This window comes from Electrophorus electricus, chromosome 22 (genome assembly GCF_041902795.1).
Source record: "Electrophorus electricus isolate QZ-2024a chromosome 22, ASM4190279v1, whole genome shotgun sequence".
In the NCBI taxonomy this organism is placed as follows: Eukaryota; Metazoa; Chordata; class Actinopteri; order Gymnotiformes; family Gymnotidae; genus Electrophorus; species Electrophorus electricus.
In genome coordinates, this window is record NC_137518.1 from 4,976,672 (window position 1) to 4,992,798 (window position 16,127).

General features: G+C 44.5%; 1 protein-coding gene across 1 annotated transcript; it reads right to left on the reverse strand.

Moving 5' to 3' along the window:
• Positions 1-11,356: 11,356 nt before the first annotated feature.
• rbm15b (RNA binding motif protein 15B) lies at positions 11,357-15,336 on the reverse strand. The gene has a single exon (XM_027001908.3). It carries the CDS (start codon positions 15,119-15,121, stop codon positions 12,611-12,613), a length of 2,511 nt encoding a protein of 836 aa, XP_026857709.3. The 5' UTR covers positions 15,122-15,336; the 3' UTR covers positions 11,357-12,610.
• Between the last annotated feature and the right edge of the window lie 791 nt (positions 15,337-16,127).

Sequence of the window (16,127 nt, forward strand, 5' to 3'; positions counted from 1 at the left end):
TTCTAGGCTCCTGACTGTAATTTGTTTGCACACTGGTGTTGACATCACTCCTAACACAAGTCTCTCTCTCTCTCTCTAACCAGGCACCACAAGTAACAAGTTTTATGTTGTTTGGACATGCAATACTTTTTTTTTTTTTTTTTACTGTATTAAACATATATTCAAAATGTTGTTGGGGTGGGGGTAGGGGGTGGTATAGTATTAATATTGATTACTTTACTCAACATTGATCAAATGCCAAGTCTGAATCTAAACTACCAGATATATTTTAGCATGATCTTAATGTCAAATTAAAAGCTAATGTGTACCATTCGTTTAAACATTGAACAAACATACAAACACAAGCATGCGTCATAATAGTTTTTTATTTCTCATGTCTCAGCACAATCACGTTTAAAAACATTGGCACAAGACATAGAAAGTGCAACTCAAACGTCCACGTTACCCTACACTCTGACTCGGCTTAGAGGGCTCAGTAGTTCCTGTGTTTTCATTTAGTGGGATTAGCCCAGGAAAATAGAACACCTTTCTAGGAATAGCCGCAACCGACCAATCAGGTCCCCCTTTGATCCCTCCGCCCTAAAAGAAAATAACTCAAAAGGAAACCGCTGCTTCCCCGAGGGTACAGGCTTATTATAATGAGTACTGAGTTCTGAGTGACTCCCACATCTGAGCTCTAATTCATTCCAGAAAATTGCATACGGTATTGACAAATGCACAACAAAATTACTTTCCGTCTAGCAAAAAAAATGTTAGCTTAGCACACTGCCTCGGTAGATCAAACCACAAGGAGACAAAAAAACATATGCAGTTTATATTATTTCGTTTCGTGTCAAATTCATACTGAACAACCAATCGGAAAACTGCCACAGGGCCGACCGTCGACGCCGATTCAACATGCAGAGTTGACCAACTAAAGCCAACGGTTCGGAACACGGCAGTGGATGCAGGCGACGTTTGGTCACGGACGCCATCCAACGGCCTGACGCCGTCCGACCACCGATAGACGGGTCTGTGCGTCTCTAGCCTAACGACAGTGCAGCCTGGCGCAGTGCCACCGCCGTGCGAGAGAAACAGACTACAACCTCGAGATGAAAGTCTGCTATGAATACAGTTACGCTTAAACAGCTGCACAACACAAACAAATTCTTCCAGGCCACAATAAATGGTTATGCAGGGTATATACGTGTGCATGCGAGCGTTTGAGTGCGCGCCTGGGGGTTCGGTGTTGGGGCACTGCAGTGTAATGATAACCCTACAGTAAGCCCCGAGTCGCACCGACAACACCGTCGTTGCCCACACAATCAAGCAACGCATCCTGCTGGAGGAGGCTGTTTCCTATCCCTTCGCCTAGGCCGATCGTTTCCAACAGCCTTCAAATTAGCCAACATCCCCAGACAAAGGCACCAGAAGCCACGGGCAATTACGCCGGGTGATAACCTCTTCCGGGCGATGTCTGGAATAATAATTACAATTTACTGACAATTAAAGGCAAGTCGAAGACAAAAGAGGCCCTAAATGGACGCCGGTAATTATATGGTGATGGCTACTTGGCTGTCGAGAGCTCCGCCAAATACAAGTGGGGCCCGACACGAGTTTAAAAAGCACCATGCACGAGCTAAAGAACGGAGAGCGTGCATTAGAGTTCAGCGCACGAGTTCAAGAGAAAGCCGCGCTTGGTTACCCCAGCAGTGGGACAGAGACCGACGGCGGATGTAGTCGCTATGCTACCATAAAAAGCTATTCGGGAAAACTTAATATAAACTTCACTATAGCCACAAAACATAACAACAACAACAAAAAAAATTAGTATAACGCAGCATACGTTATAGCAAGGTTATGAGTTCAAATTGAGTTAAATTGTAATTCAAACTCTTTTTCCATTTATCTCTACAAATTATAAACCCCAAAATAAGACACTGCGTTTCGTTTGGAAAGCGATATGTTTGCGTGCGTTACATTAACATCAAATAGTTGCCTTGTAGGGTAAAGCCAACTGCCTTACAACTTGGCTTTCGTAACCAGTTTAGTCATCTATTGCCTTTTTATCAATGCCAGAAACATTTAGTGTGTAGAAGAGTATGCAGCGTTAATGAGAACAAATAGTGGGGAAAGACGGACAAAAAGAAAGCGATAAATATACTATATACATCAATAGTGTACTCTCCCCCCCACCCCCCGATTTTAAACAAGCGTTAGATTGGCTAGATTGTAGAAAGACGATGGCAGTCAGGGTTATCATTCTCATTTAATTACTGCTATATATGATATCATTGCTTAGAACCTTTGTTATTCGGGAGTCAGGCTGAAATAACTGTTGTTATGGTTGGTTGGGTAGCGAATGTTTCGTAATTGTGCACGTGCTAGTGTGGAATTGCCGGCCCCGCAGGCCCCTTGCCGCGGCTCACTGAGCTCGGGGTAGGTGCGCTGCACTCTCCCGTTCCAACTAGTGGCCTATCTGTAAACCAACGATCCATTTGCTGTCAATGGACGTCGGCTGATGTAGCAGTAGTCTTCGCACTTTTGCACTTGACTTTCACTTAGTTGGATTATTAACTGATTTATTTCTATCGTTTTTAGAGTCGTAATACATGTTTCGACCGATGCAGTTTACTCTGAAATGCCATAGATTTAGATGTATTTATTTCCCCTGTTTTTGTTATATTTGCTCTCATTTATTCTACTTCATCATGGCTAAGAGGGAACCTGCTTGCACTCATAAAGTCTGCTTAGTCATACTGAATCATTGAAATAAGGGACAAAAAAATGTGGTCTGGCAGACGGAAAAGAACACGATTGGGGTTGTTTTTTCAACCTTCTCCCCATAGCCTTTTTCGTCCTAGGTGAAACTTGTCACAACCACATGATTTCCTGCTAACTACCCATGTGGCTAGCTGCGCATTCATTTATTAATTCACTCATTGCTCATTTATTCATTGTTTAATGCCTTCAGTCTTTTATTGATTCATTCGTTGCATTATTCGCATAATTAATTTATGTATTCCCACAAATCACTGATTTATAAAAAAAAAAAAAAAAAAATTGTAAATATGTGTATATAGGGGAATGCTGAAATTGAATGCTAAAAAGGCTTAAATCCTTTAAGACATCGTTCTTACTTGGAAAACATCCCCAAATCCAAGCCAACTGTTGCGGCTAGAAATCCATTTGGCGCGACTCGTCCAAGTGTGCTAAACCCCATCATCAGCCAGCTCTTATTCCCCAGGGCGGGTCTGGCCTTATTTTTGCCTCTTAAAAGAATGACAGCTAATCTTTAAGCAGGTCCGCCTACACTCAGACCTGTCCTAATGGCTACCAGTAAGCGGAAACCCTGTCCACACTGCAAAGCATAAGTCATTAGTATTTTCTTGTCCGTCTGCATACACAGGAAGGGATTGTGGGAGACTATGAGAATATTTTCTGTAAATTTGTACACTGGCTTCCATGATTATATCATACTTCTCAGTACTCACGGCTAACCAATCAAATCTCACGCATCACAAAAGCTCTGCCGTAATAACCAGTATAGTTCAGTTTATTGCTTTTAGTGTATTTGATTCGTTGCTGTGGCAATAAGTAAAAGTTGAAATCCAAGTGGCTCGACTGCATGGGGAGGTATTACTGTTATTGTTATGCATCATTAGGAGTCACTTACTAATTTATCAACTTATTCAGCACAAATCACTGTGCTGAGTACAAATGGAGGGGACAATTCACGGTGATTGTGAGCTAATGGTCTGTGTAGGTGACATGACTGGGCTATATATCGTGCTTATGTAGCCCAATTGTATGATCTTTGTTCAAGCATTTCTACAACTCTGCTTTCTTTACCTTTGTACTGTACAAAGGAACCATAACAAGGAAACTGTGACTGCGACTACTGCACCCTTTCAACCAGAATGAGTGATAAACACACACACAAACACACACATACACACACACTCAAACACTCTCTCTCTGAGTGATGTCGACGCCACAGTCCAATACAACAGCACTCCTGACCTCATACGTGGAGCATCTAGAAGTGTCCTGTTTCAGTGTCCCACTGGGACAGAGCAGATCTTCCTGAAGGACCACGAGGACAATCAAAGAATGGGATCAATCACAGGGCTGAAAGAGAAGGAGAAGGAGATGCCTGGTGCCTCTGGCCCCCATGTAGTCAGCCATCTGCCAGCCAGGAGCCCCCCCCCCCCCCCCCCCGGGGTCAGCATCTGCCAAGAAGAAGCCCAAAGACCTCTGTCCAACAGGCTTTGAGATCCTACATCTTAATACAGTAGTGAAATGAAGGGTCTGATCTTACTGCTATTTTGTTATATATCGCGACATATGACCTAATAGGAATAAATACTATTAATACTAAGGACACGGGTCCTTCGGCAAAGCAAAGTGTGTGTGTGGGGGTGTTATATATATATATATATATATATATATATATATATATATATATATATATATAGAGAGAGAGAGAGAGAGAGAGAGAGAGAGAGAGAGAGAGAGAGAGAGAGAGAGAGAGAGAGAGAGAGAGAGATTGGTACCAGGAGGAGCCAGTTTCTATATGAAAAAGTAGATGTTTAAATCATAACCAAATTTTCTCCCCGTTTCCTATAAAGTGTAGAATTCCATGGGTAGTGTACTACTTCAGTGGCTAAGTGTAAAATTGGAGGAAGGTATTCACTCAGCTGCCCCTTTAAACAAAACAGTAACTGTGTCTACTCCTAAAGAGGATCATGGGTAATAGAAGCAAATGGTGCTGTTTAAGAATAAACCTCAGCAGTGCTGTGCTGGCTGAGCCATTGTGCTCAGTTCATGGTTTAAAAATACATAATCTCTCACTGATAAAACATGCTCCCTATTGTTTTAGAGAGATGCCTCTCTCCTCGCCTAGACTTTTGGTCGGCTTTTGTGAGACTATGATGGGCTTAGTGGCAGAGAGGAGCTTCATTTCGTAGCCGTGCAACAATGCCCTGAGCATCTAGGGTAGGTATGTCACAAATTTGCCTGGCGTCCCGAAAGCCACTCAGCTGCTGCGTGGCAGAAATAATGTGTTGCTCGTGCTCCACCACGCCTCTGTTAACACAGTGCACCTAGCGTTGCTGTTGGTGCACTACATTCCACCAGGTGTCCTTGGAAGCCATGCTGTCAGTCACCCAAATCGTCGCCCAAGAGACTTAGGGCCTCTTTCTTCTGACTGCCAGACTGAAGACAGGCATAGGTTTTGGGCCGATCTACGTGGTGCTGGGGTAAGATGAGTCGAAGCCAGCTTCTGGGTGCAAGAGACACGTGCTTCAACAAAACTTGGAAATAACATGAACAAAATGAAGAAATACTGTGGCTGCTCCTGGATGAGAACTCTCCCACTGTTGTTACATTCGTACCATGACATATTGTTGATAGCTGAAGGCAACTTGGGCCCAAAGCAACAACAGCTGAACTGTCTGTCACATACTACTACTACTTTTAGATACAGCTTTGAAGTACAGTTCAGCAGAACCGCAAACAGGGTTGTCACATTCGGGCCCTGTTGCATCACACTAAGCCACCACAGCTATAGCTTTTTGACTGTATTACAGCCAGTGCTGGTCTTGGCTGTGGCTTGCTAGGGGCTGGTCAAAACTGAGGGTTACATCATGGGCACTCCTTGTTAGAATTGATATGGAGAGATAACAGCAGCCACATCTACAGATCTTGTTTCCATTCTGGTCTGGTTGACTGAGATGGGTGGGGTGGCTATGTTTCATTGACCCCCCCCCCCCCCCCCCCCACTAAACACCCCCCACCACTTTAATGGATTTCATTGGAGCTCTCATGATTCCACATTAATATTTCATTACTTTTGCCCTCCATTTCCCGAGCTTTAAGAGCAACCAGCCTGGCCTACAGTGAGTGCCCCAGGTCGATGGGCTGCTACCGGGAAACACTCCGTGCTCACACATGACCCCCTCGGCAACAGACGAGCTTGGACGGTTCCCACAGGACCTCAGCCTGGTGGGCAATTGATCATGAAAGCCAAAGAGAGCAAAACAATTAGGTAATGAGATTTATGGTAAAAGGAGCATGGTCAAAACCGCACTGAGAAAGAACTCGGCCCACCGGTGTATTTGGAGAAAGAAAATTTGCACAACAAAATGTACATTTTGTTATTTTCATGGGTTTGTGCTGTAAACAACCTTTGGTGCAATTACCAGTGCCAAAAAACTTTATTTCACCAAGTTATTCCATTTCTCCAATATCTGACATAAAAGTTATTTACAGAGATATTCTGTTTATTTAGGGACATGATACAAACCACAATAGAGCCTACATGGGGTATGAGAGACGGTTACTGAAACAACTCCCCCTCCCAACCTACATCTTGGTGCGTGTGCTGAAGAGTTGTGGTTAAAACCTGCAGGTGCAGAGGAGCACGTTAAGTCAATCAGACATATACAGGTCAGAGATGTTGCTGCCTCAGCACAGCAAGAAGCTTTTCAAAAGATCCATCAGCCTCATATATACCCCCTCACCCACCAAAGTGAATTTGGGCTTATTCAGAAATTTGAACATTTGAAAAAAGAAGAGAGATACTTCCACAGGGCATGGAATGAGACAGATAAATTGCTTTTAGAACTTGTAATATAGGATGTTGCTAATGCGCTGCCTGTTTTCCCCAGCACGTGGTGAGAGTGGTCCCATTTTGCAGTAAGATAGAAGAAAGCATCTTATGGCAAACAATAGAACATCCACGATCTTGCAGCTTGCCTGGGGGGCTTTTATTACCACCCTGTGCTCGTACGGACATTGTCGATAGTGATACGGGGGTGCTTCCTACCCCCCCACAGTTGAGCACTTCGGGCTTGAAACACACAGGAGGGATTAAGAACCCAGGTAGCTGGAGAGAGCTGGCATGTCTATCGGGCTGAGAGGACAGCAGCAGGGTTCTAACAGCCAAGGGCAACTGGTGATAGTAACTAAGGGAAGATGACAGAAACGGCTTTAGGCTTTTGGTTGTAGGAGAAACGTCTGTGTTTTAAACACGGTCCAGGCTTTCCGTCATTTTGTTAAAATTTGGTTTACTGTAGAAGAATGCATTTCACAAAAAAATGTTTCATTTTAAATTACTGAAAGTGTTTCCTTTTTAAGTAATATTGGATTTTTTTGGAAATGCTAAATGTGCTCCTACAATAAATAAATAAGCACACACCTGAATTGAACCAAAAAAGTTACTTACAGTCAATTCACAACAGGAAACTATAATTTAGTTGTATAAACCAACAATCACTATAAAAGGCCTGAACAATTCTTTTTAAATTCCTTTAAAATCATTTGATATTAACCATAACCATTTGCATAAACCTTACTGAACTAAATATGTAGGCCTATATTCATAGTGGCATATGAGGTAGGATGGCAGGACTCTGCAGACAGCTCTTTTAACATATTTTACTCCTCTCTGAATTCAGCTTGCAGACATCTAATTCTGGAAACAGTGAAATAGCTGTGATAAACTGAGGTAAACTGACACAGGATGATTGGCAGACAGGACTAATATTAATCAGGATTTTTTTTTTTACACTGTTCATAAGATCTTTTTTTAGCAAAGGATATTACCTGTGCAAATACTGGCCAGTATCCCTGTGCAAAGAACAGGAATTATCGCTATGCATAGAGAGGGTATTATCTGTGCAAAAACAGGGCATTATCTTTGCGAGGGGGCATTACCCATGTGCACCGACCGGGCATTATCTTTGCACAGTAATTATCTGTGCACAGAGAACAGGTGTGAGCATGTGTTAGAGTTGCTCTGTTTACATGCTCTCCTCTGCTGTGGCTGCCTCTACCGGAATAGTGGTCTTCCTTGCCGAAAACGCAGTTTCAGGGAGTGTCTCTTGCCATTACCATAGCTTTCCTATCCACGTGTGAACCTGAGCAAGGATTTTTGGCTATATGTCTGCAATGTACAGGGACCTGGCGAACCCAGCAGTGTAATAATACATCATTCCAGCACAACTTCCATGGGTTATCAAAGAAAGTTTACCACATAGCAGATGCATCAAGAATATCAAGAATAATGTGAAATATAACACAGGAAACATGAGTAATATATTGGGTTTACTTGTCGTTAAATGAAATGAAATGCAGGACTAATATTTTCCTGAGGTTCTAAATCTAAGAAGTGTCTTCTTTTTTTTTTTTTTTTTTAAATAAATGCCCGGGCCAGTAGTCCATGGCTGCACAGCACCCCCCACCCCCTTTATGGGGAACTTCTGTCCTGAGTGCCCCACATGAAGGATCACGGTAGACTGGAGAGAACAGAGCCAAAGTTCACGAAATGGTATTCCATTAAGACTCTCTGGCTAAACATGTAACATGTGAGGAATCTGTGTACTAAAACACCCCTTTGAGCCTTTAAACCCTGAGAGCAGAGGAATTGACTGCTATTATAACACAGGTCTCAAAAAAACAGCAGCCTCCTGCAGTAGAGAAACGCTACCATGCCCAGCATGTTTTTGAGTTTTTCCCACTCCAACATGATCTCATCAGCTAATTATCCAGTCTTTCATAAGCTGGGTCAGTTGTGTAAAAGTAGATAAAATGCACAAGTGGACAGAACCGTACCGACACATCACTTCCACACTCTTCCAGCTACTCTTCCACACCAACACTGCACTGTCTAAACACGTTATATAGTAAAATAATATTTTATCTAAAACAGGAAATCAAAATCTGCCTGAAGGCAGCCAGTCAGGCTAAATCCAAGTATAGCGAGCCCGAGAAGATAGTAAATTCTTAGAAGTCACGCTACATGAATACAGAAAAAAAAAAGCGCTCCATTTTGCCAGCATCTCACACCTCCCAGATCTGCTCTCCCACTGATTGCCAGGGAAACTTGGCCACAGCTTTTGCCGGGGGTGTGTAGTCTTAGTTTGCCTTGTGATCTCAGACCACCAAGCCCCATGACAGCTGACTCACCACTTGCATTTTTACTGGCTACAGTTTTGGATGGAAGACCACTCGACCCAGCAGGGACATTTGCATCTTTGCAAACTTGAGTAACATTGCTGTGTCTGATGCTCTTATGTCAGTGCAATATCTGCTAAAATGCCAATGTCACTTCTGCGCTGACAGTGGTCCACTGCCCCAGTGATATCCAAACAGCAGTGGTCCTGCAGTTAAAACACTTGACCATGGAATGAGACCAACTGAACATTTCTGAATGACAAGAGAGAGAAACTTAGTAACGTGTCCACTGAATGTAGGTGCAGGCAGGCGCTGGGTAGTGAGTGAGTGTCTGCATTATACATTCTCAGAGCCATGCTTAAAACTATATTGTGTAAAACAATTGTCATGTGTGTGATTTACAGGTTTTATTCTCCTGCACTAGTTAAGTGCATGAAGATAGCCACTGCTAATATCAGCTTTTTTCTAAAGAGAGACATATAAAATATATCTTTAAAAAAAGAGGATTACATTAGAATTCAGTGCACAACCACCTTTAAAATGGATTTTGTTTTGTATTATTCCAGGGTTAAATTCAAAAGGAGTATGAGAAACCCTCATAAGTAAACCCACACTTTTCAATGAGTCTATGGCTAGGATGTCTAGTGACTCTACAGAATCTTACCACAGCACTTTTACCCCTTTTTCTGGGTTCACCCATACAGTGGAAAATGCAGCCCACGGACAAAGCACAAAAAACTCTCTTAATAATACTGGCGTAAGACACTCTAGAATGACCTGCCTTCTGAAGACTGAGGAGTCCACTCAATTAAGCAGCACGTCAGTCAAAGCCAAGGGAGTGCAGCGAGCATCGTCAGCTGGAAGGTTCTGGAAGATCCGTCAAGCGAGACGCTCCTGCGGATCCAGACAACTGGAGCTTGGTCAGCTGATTAAGAGGGAAGCGAAATGGCTGGGGTTTCTGCTTGGCCTAATTATGGCAAAACAGTTGAGGGATGTGTTTACTGTTCACAGTGCCTTGGTTCCCAGGGTTCGACTGTTTGCAGGGAACAGAGGCCAGGCTCAGGGTCCAATTTGTTTTCAAGTGGGATGTGGAAACAAGTCCTTCTGAGGACACTGGCGAATTACTGGGCATGTCTGTCAACTCCACAGCTTAAGGTTACTTTAATACTCTGTAAATGGTACCTTTTTAGAATATGTCCTTGATAATACATGTAGAACAGCAGTAGTTTGAATAACACACAGCAGGAACCTATGGTTTCTCTACTTAAGAAAAACATTTTAACCTATGTTTAAAAACTGAAAAAAATAGCTCACTCAATCTACCACTAAACTGTAGCGACAATGAACACTATTTTCAAACTCATGATTTTAATTAAGACTCTGAATTGGGCTGGACATTATTTACCAGGGACAAAATAAGACACCTTTATAGAGAAGGCTGCAAATATAAGGATCCTCTTTGGATCATTACACAACTTCATTTGCTGCACACAGTGGGGGAAACAAGAACATTTCCATTGTTTTGGATTGTTCAGTAAAGTTCAGTAAAACACCGACTACTGCTGCTAAACCAGCATAAACATTCGTCAATCAGGTCTTTAAAATAAATAAATAAATTTCCATTTTTGTCATTTTTCATATCACTGCAAAGTATGCAGTTTGTTGTGCATTTTATGATTTCCTGTTTTGCCATTTGAGGTAATGGAAAAGATGTCTTGCAAAAATGACTTTGCACTCAGTCAGCTTTCTAGATACAAGCATTCCTTTGCAGGAGTGTTTGACCCAGATGCTTAGAGACAAACTTTAATGACACTTGCAGCCTTAATGATGGTCTTTTAGCTCATGAGCCTGTTAGCTCATGCAGTTAGAGCAAAGCTAATAAATATTCACAAGTTGTGATATTAACTTATTTATATGAGGAATACATCTTCATCCTATGAATTACTGTGGAAATTTAAATGTCAAATGTTAAAGATTGGGCATTATTAAGCTGGAAAAAATTAGTTCAGTGTTTAATATGCACTGCCAAATCTATACCCTAAAGCTATTTCGCGTTTGCACAGCAGGGCTGCCTTGGAACCAGTTTGCACAAAAAGAAACTCTGTGGACACACTGCCATCTAGTGGCGATAAACACCACCAAGGAACAGACCAAAACGTTAACTACTTTTTCAACTTCCCGTGCCTCTCCTTGTATTGATGCAATAGCTCACTTGTGAGCATCGTTGCCTGGTTACAACTAACCTCCACATTAGTCTTCTGAAGCATGGATCAAAATAGGTAGCTATGGAGACAGGATATAGGCTCAGGGACTGGAATATGAGGTATTTGGGCATCATTATGAACTGGGGGACGCATGCCTTTGATATCAGTATGATCATACCAGCCCTCAGAATCAGGAATTAAAGCACCAGAGAGGATTAAAAACAAAAGCATGAAATGTTTACTTACATTTTCATATGGCATACCATTGTTCAAATACAAACAGATACAACAAAAAAGGCTACATGTTTGAGAACAAAATGGAGCATCCAGAAGAGCAGAGAACAGGCTATAAAACAATATCTAAGAAGCAGCTGTCATTCTCTGTAGTGTGAGCTGCTGGAACAATGGGTACCCCTTCATAAAAAGTCGAAATGGAATTCAGTCAGTGCAGCTGGAGTTCATTTAAAATCATTGTGGGCAGTGTTTAAGCACAATGTCAACTTCATATGTTCTTAAATGACTTCCCATTAGGTAAACTGGGGAGAGAGCTGTGGAAAAACATAACATTTAAAAACAAACTAATGGCATACTACACAACCATTATACTAGTGCACAAGTTTTAGTTTGTACTATTTCTGAACATTAGTGTCGCTGGATACAACTCATCGGTTTGTTTGGTTTTTTTTTTTCCTTTTTTTGAAGAAGTTTTGATTAATGCATGTCAGAAATGTTACTGAAAACAAACTGATTTTCAGGCTGGCAAAATTACCTGACACTAAATGATTTCAGAGGTAGAGGTTGACTGTGCGGGTACAAGTGCCTCCCCTGTAACAAGTAAACTGCTCTCGCAAGTATTACATACGGGACACAGCATGGTTTAGATTAACTTGGTCTGTCAGCATAAGGAAAAACAGACAAAAAACTCCAGTAGCTTGCACTGGGGAAAGGAACCATTAAGTTACTGAGGGGGGAATAAGGCTTCAATACAAAACATTATGCCTGATTTCCTATCAAATACTCAATCATCACACCAGATCTCTGGTGAGGAAATTCAGTAAAACCGCCTCTTGCATGCAAGATCAGAAAAAGACACTTTAAAATGAGGTACAATCAGAAACTAGAATGCAGTCATTAAAAACAGAATTAAAAACAACTTTCCATCAAGTTTCTCACATTTTATATAATATATATATATATATATATATATATATATATATATATATATATATATATATATATATAAACAAAAAAACCCACCAAGGACAAAAATGCCAAGCCGTTTCAAAACTGTTTGGAAAGGAACCAAATATGTCCACCATTAAGCGGGCGAGTCTGCGTGAAAGGCCGTAACCATATCCACTATGACAAGCAAAGCTGGTCTTTTTATCCACTTACGGTTGGGAGTGTTCAAATCGGAAGACTCCATATTTTCTAAAGAAAACAGTGGCTGGAACGGAAGCGAAGCAGTATTAAGGTGAGTCTTTTACGACCACGACAACGAGGTGCTCCTCATCTACTCTGCCCAGTGTTTTGAGAGCAGCCTGCAGGTATTGCTGGGAGAAGTCGCAGGGAGGGAAGGCGTAAAGCATACCCCCCACCTCACGCTCCCTGGGCCCTCCGAGGGGGAGACCGATGACTCCGGCAGCCTGCTTGTTCCTGAGGTAGGTTACCAGGTTGCGGAGCAGACGTTTCTGGAGGCCCGGCTCCGGAGGGGGCGATTCACGGTCCATGGGGCCCTGGACAGCCAGCAGGACCGCATAGCCATCGGGGCCGCCCAGCTTGATGCGGCGGGTTACCTCGTCCAGCTTGGGCTGGTCCAGCCGCAGCCTCTGGGCTATCTTGAGCTGAGCGATCTTGGTCCCACCCACCTGATTGTCCTTCATGAGGGAAAGGAGGAAGCTGGTCCCTCCCTCGAGCATGTGCATGTGGGTGGGGAAGCAGCTGTTCTTCAGAACCAGCGAACCGTGCCACACTCGGCTCAGGGTCTGTGCGTACTCCGAGAGAGTGCCCGGCTTCTTGGCCTCGCCGCGGGGCTTGTCTGTCTGCGAGTCTGGGTCCGCTTCATTCTTGTGGTGGTTGCGCTCTGGCTCACCTCCCTTCCGTGCGTGGCCGGCATCATCCTGCGCCGGCCGATCGTCACCCGAGTGCCGGCTGCTGTCAGGGGTGTGGTCCTGGGGCTCAGAGGTGGAGTCGGGGAGCCGGCCGCGGCCCCGGTCGGGGCTGTCCTCTGGGGTGGAGGGAGCTACTCCCCTCGTCCTGGGACGACCTCTCTCTTCGTACATACGCTCGCCGGGGCTGACGCTGCGGCTCCTGCTGCGGCTCTTGCTCCGGCTCCGGCGCTTGCGGCGCTCCTCCCAGCCCTTCCCAGCCACCTTCTCTGCGTCCCTCTCCTTCGTCCAGCGCTCTCTGCTCCGACTGCGGGGCCTCCCCCGGCCGAACGCCTCCGGATTTGCTCGCCGTTCCAGGCCTTTGGGGGGGCTCCAGTCACGCTCACGCTCGCCAAACAGAGGGTGTGATGGAGAGCGCACCCGCGCTCTCAGCTCTCGCTCCAGGCTGCGGTGACGACCATAACCGTCACCCAGGACGTCGTAGTGTGCCGGTAGCGGGAGGGTTGGCTGGTATTGCTGTGGGTACGCCCTGGTCTCCTCCGCCTTTGCAAAGTCTACGCGAAGGCGGCGGCTGGGGCCACCCAATGGGAAACCGCGCATCTGGGCACAGGCAGCCTGCGCCGCATCCAGACTCTCGTAGTGAATGTAGGCAAAGTTGTCCCCTTTAACGTAGTCGATGGTGCGGATGCTACCAAAACGATCAAACTCCCGGGCCAGGGCTGCCAGAGAGGTGTTGGGGCCTAGGCCCCCTACCCAAAGGCGGGTGGTGGGGTTGGCCTTCCCATAGCCAATCTTCACCTGGTTGCCGCCGATAAGGCGGCCCTGCATGGCTACTTTGGCCCTGTGAGCCATGTCCAAATTCTGGAATTTCAGGAACGCATACGCACCCCCCTGTCCACGGGCAGGACGTTTAATAACGACCTCCTCGATGATCCCATACTTGTCAAAGCCTTGCCTCAGTTCTGCTTCAGACACATTGTGATCCAGGTTGCCAATAAACAAATTCCTGGTGGCTCTCTGATCATCCTCTGGTTTTAAATCCTCATCAGGCAGTTGGTAAGCATAGGTACGGCTTCTCTCTTCCAAGGCGCTGTAATAGTCCAAAACACGCTCGCGTTCTCTGCTAAGTCCAATGCCCTCGACGTAATGTCGGGGTCGCACATCTCGAATTGCACTGCCTCCGGCACCCGGAGAGAGAGAGCGTTGTCTGTAGGGATAAGGACCGTGCAGAGGCACATAGCTAACATCAGGCGGCGTGCAGCTGCGGCGACGCATATACATGGGTTCAACTTTAAGCGGCCGGTCATACAGCACCAGCCTGGCTTTGGCGTGCCGCGCTTCTCTCGCGTTATCTGGTTGCCTGAAATTCACGTAGGCGACTCGGCCCAGTTCTGGAGTGTGCGACAATTTAACACTGACGTCTCCGAACTTTTTAAACTCGTGAAACAGTCCGTCCTCCACATGTTCGTCTGATAACTGTGAACCCAAGTTGCTAATGAGTAATGTCTTGTACTCCAGTCCACTCGCTCCCCTGCTACCAAGGAGGTCTGCGGTGGTCGGTGGTTTACCTTTGGGAATTACTGGTGTAGTCCGCAGCGGAGGCCGACCGAGGAGACCCAGTTCGTGGTGCGGGCGGTGATGCAGGCTATCTCCCGCGGCAGCTCGTTCTTCTCTTAACCGGGGCTTTTCCCGCTCCCTGCTTCGGCTCCGCGCCTGGTGTTTGTGATAGTTCCGACTCTCCGCCAGCAGCAGAGCAAGCGGCGGTGGCGGTACATCTTCCCTGCGGTTCCCCTCTCGTTCTCGCTCTCTCTCCCGTATCCGTTTGGCAATAGCTCTTGCGGGACTAGTGTCCCGCTCGGCCTGTCTTTTCATTTTGATGCTCAAACTTTTCCCAGCGGCTGCAAAGAAAATCCCGTTTGATACAAAATTCCACGGTTCTTTGAGACCCTGCGCATCAATGTATCTTTAGTAAAAGCTAAACCCACGTTTATAGCGCAAAGAAACGTCCAACTATACTAAAAAAAACAACAAAAAACGCATTAAAAACAGAAGCATCGTATAACCTGCATCTACGCCGCCATCTTGGACAATAGGAATGTGCGCGCTCCGCCGGTGGGAGGAGCTTGGGCAATGTAGCCCTTGATGTCACGAAAGCTGATCAAGTAGTTAAATATTGTGCCCCTGTCATTTTACGCATTCTCTAAGGTTAAGGTTCCCATAATACAGATGAACAAGCACGCCTATAGAGCTTTTCTTTTTTATATATATAATCACGTAACTCGTGATGTTAACATGGCTACAGCGTAGAAGACAAAACACTAATTCTGCTGGGTAGTTTCCTGCTCATTTCATATATTCTTACATAAATGCGCATACAGGCATGCTAACAAATACATGTACATATCTAATGTAATATGTAATAACATAACGTAGCTATGAGAGCAGGAAATTAAAACACCGTTGAAACATACCTTTCCACAAGATAACCAATCAATCAGATATTCACAGCCTGTGAATGTGGTGCATCACTAAGCAGTCATTTAAGATAAGAAGGCGCATTTCTACTCGAGTTATAACTGCTTTGTTTGCATAAACAATATTTGCATATAATTTAGCCAAAACCCTCCCTATGATCAAAACAGGATGATCCTAAAGTAATTCAAGACCAACTTTCTGATGTCTTCAGTAACAGGATAAGCATTCAGCAGTTCCTGCAGCTCATCTGGTAGGGCAGATATAATGCAGAACATTTAGACACAATGTAACAGGGCTGTTTCTCAGGCAGCACATACCTCTGTTCTGCATGGATCCCACCTCCAGAGAATTGATATTTTATCATAAATAATGCAGGAAGAAATTAGCACAGTGCTACCAATCT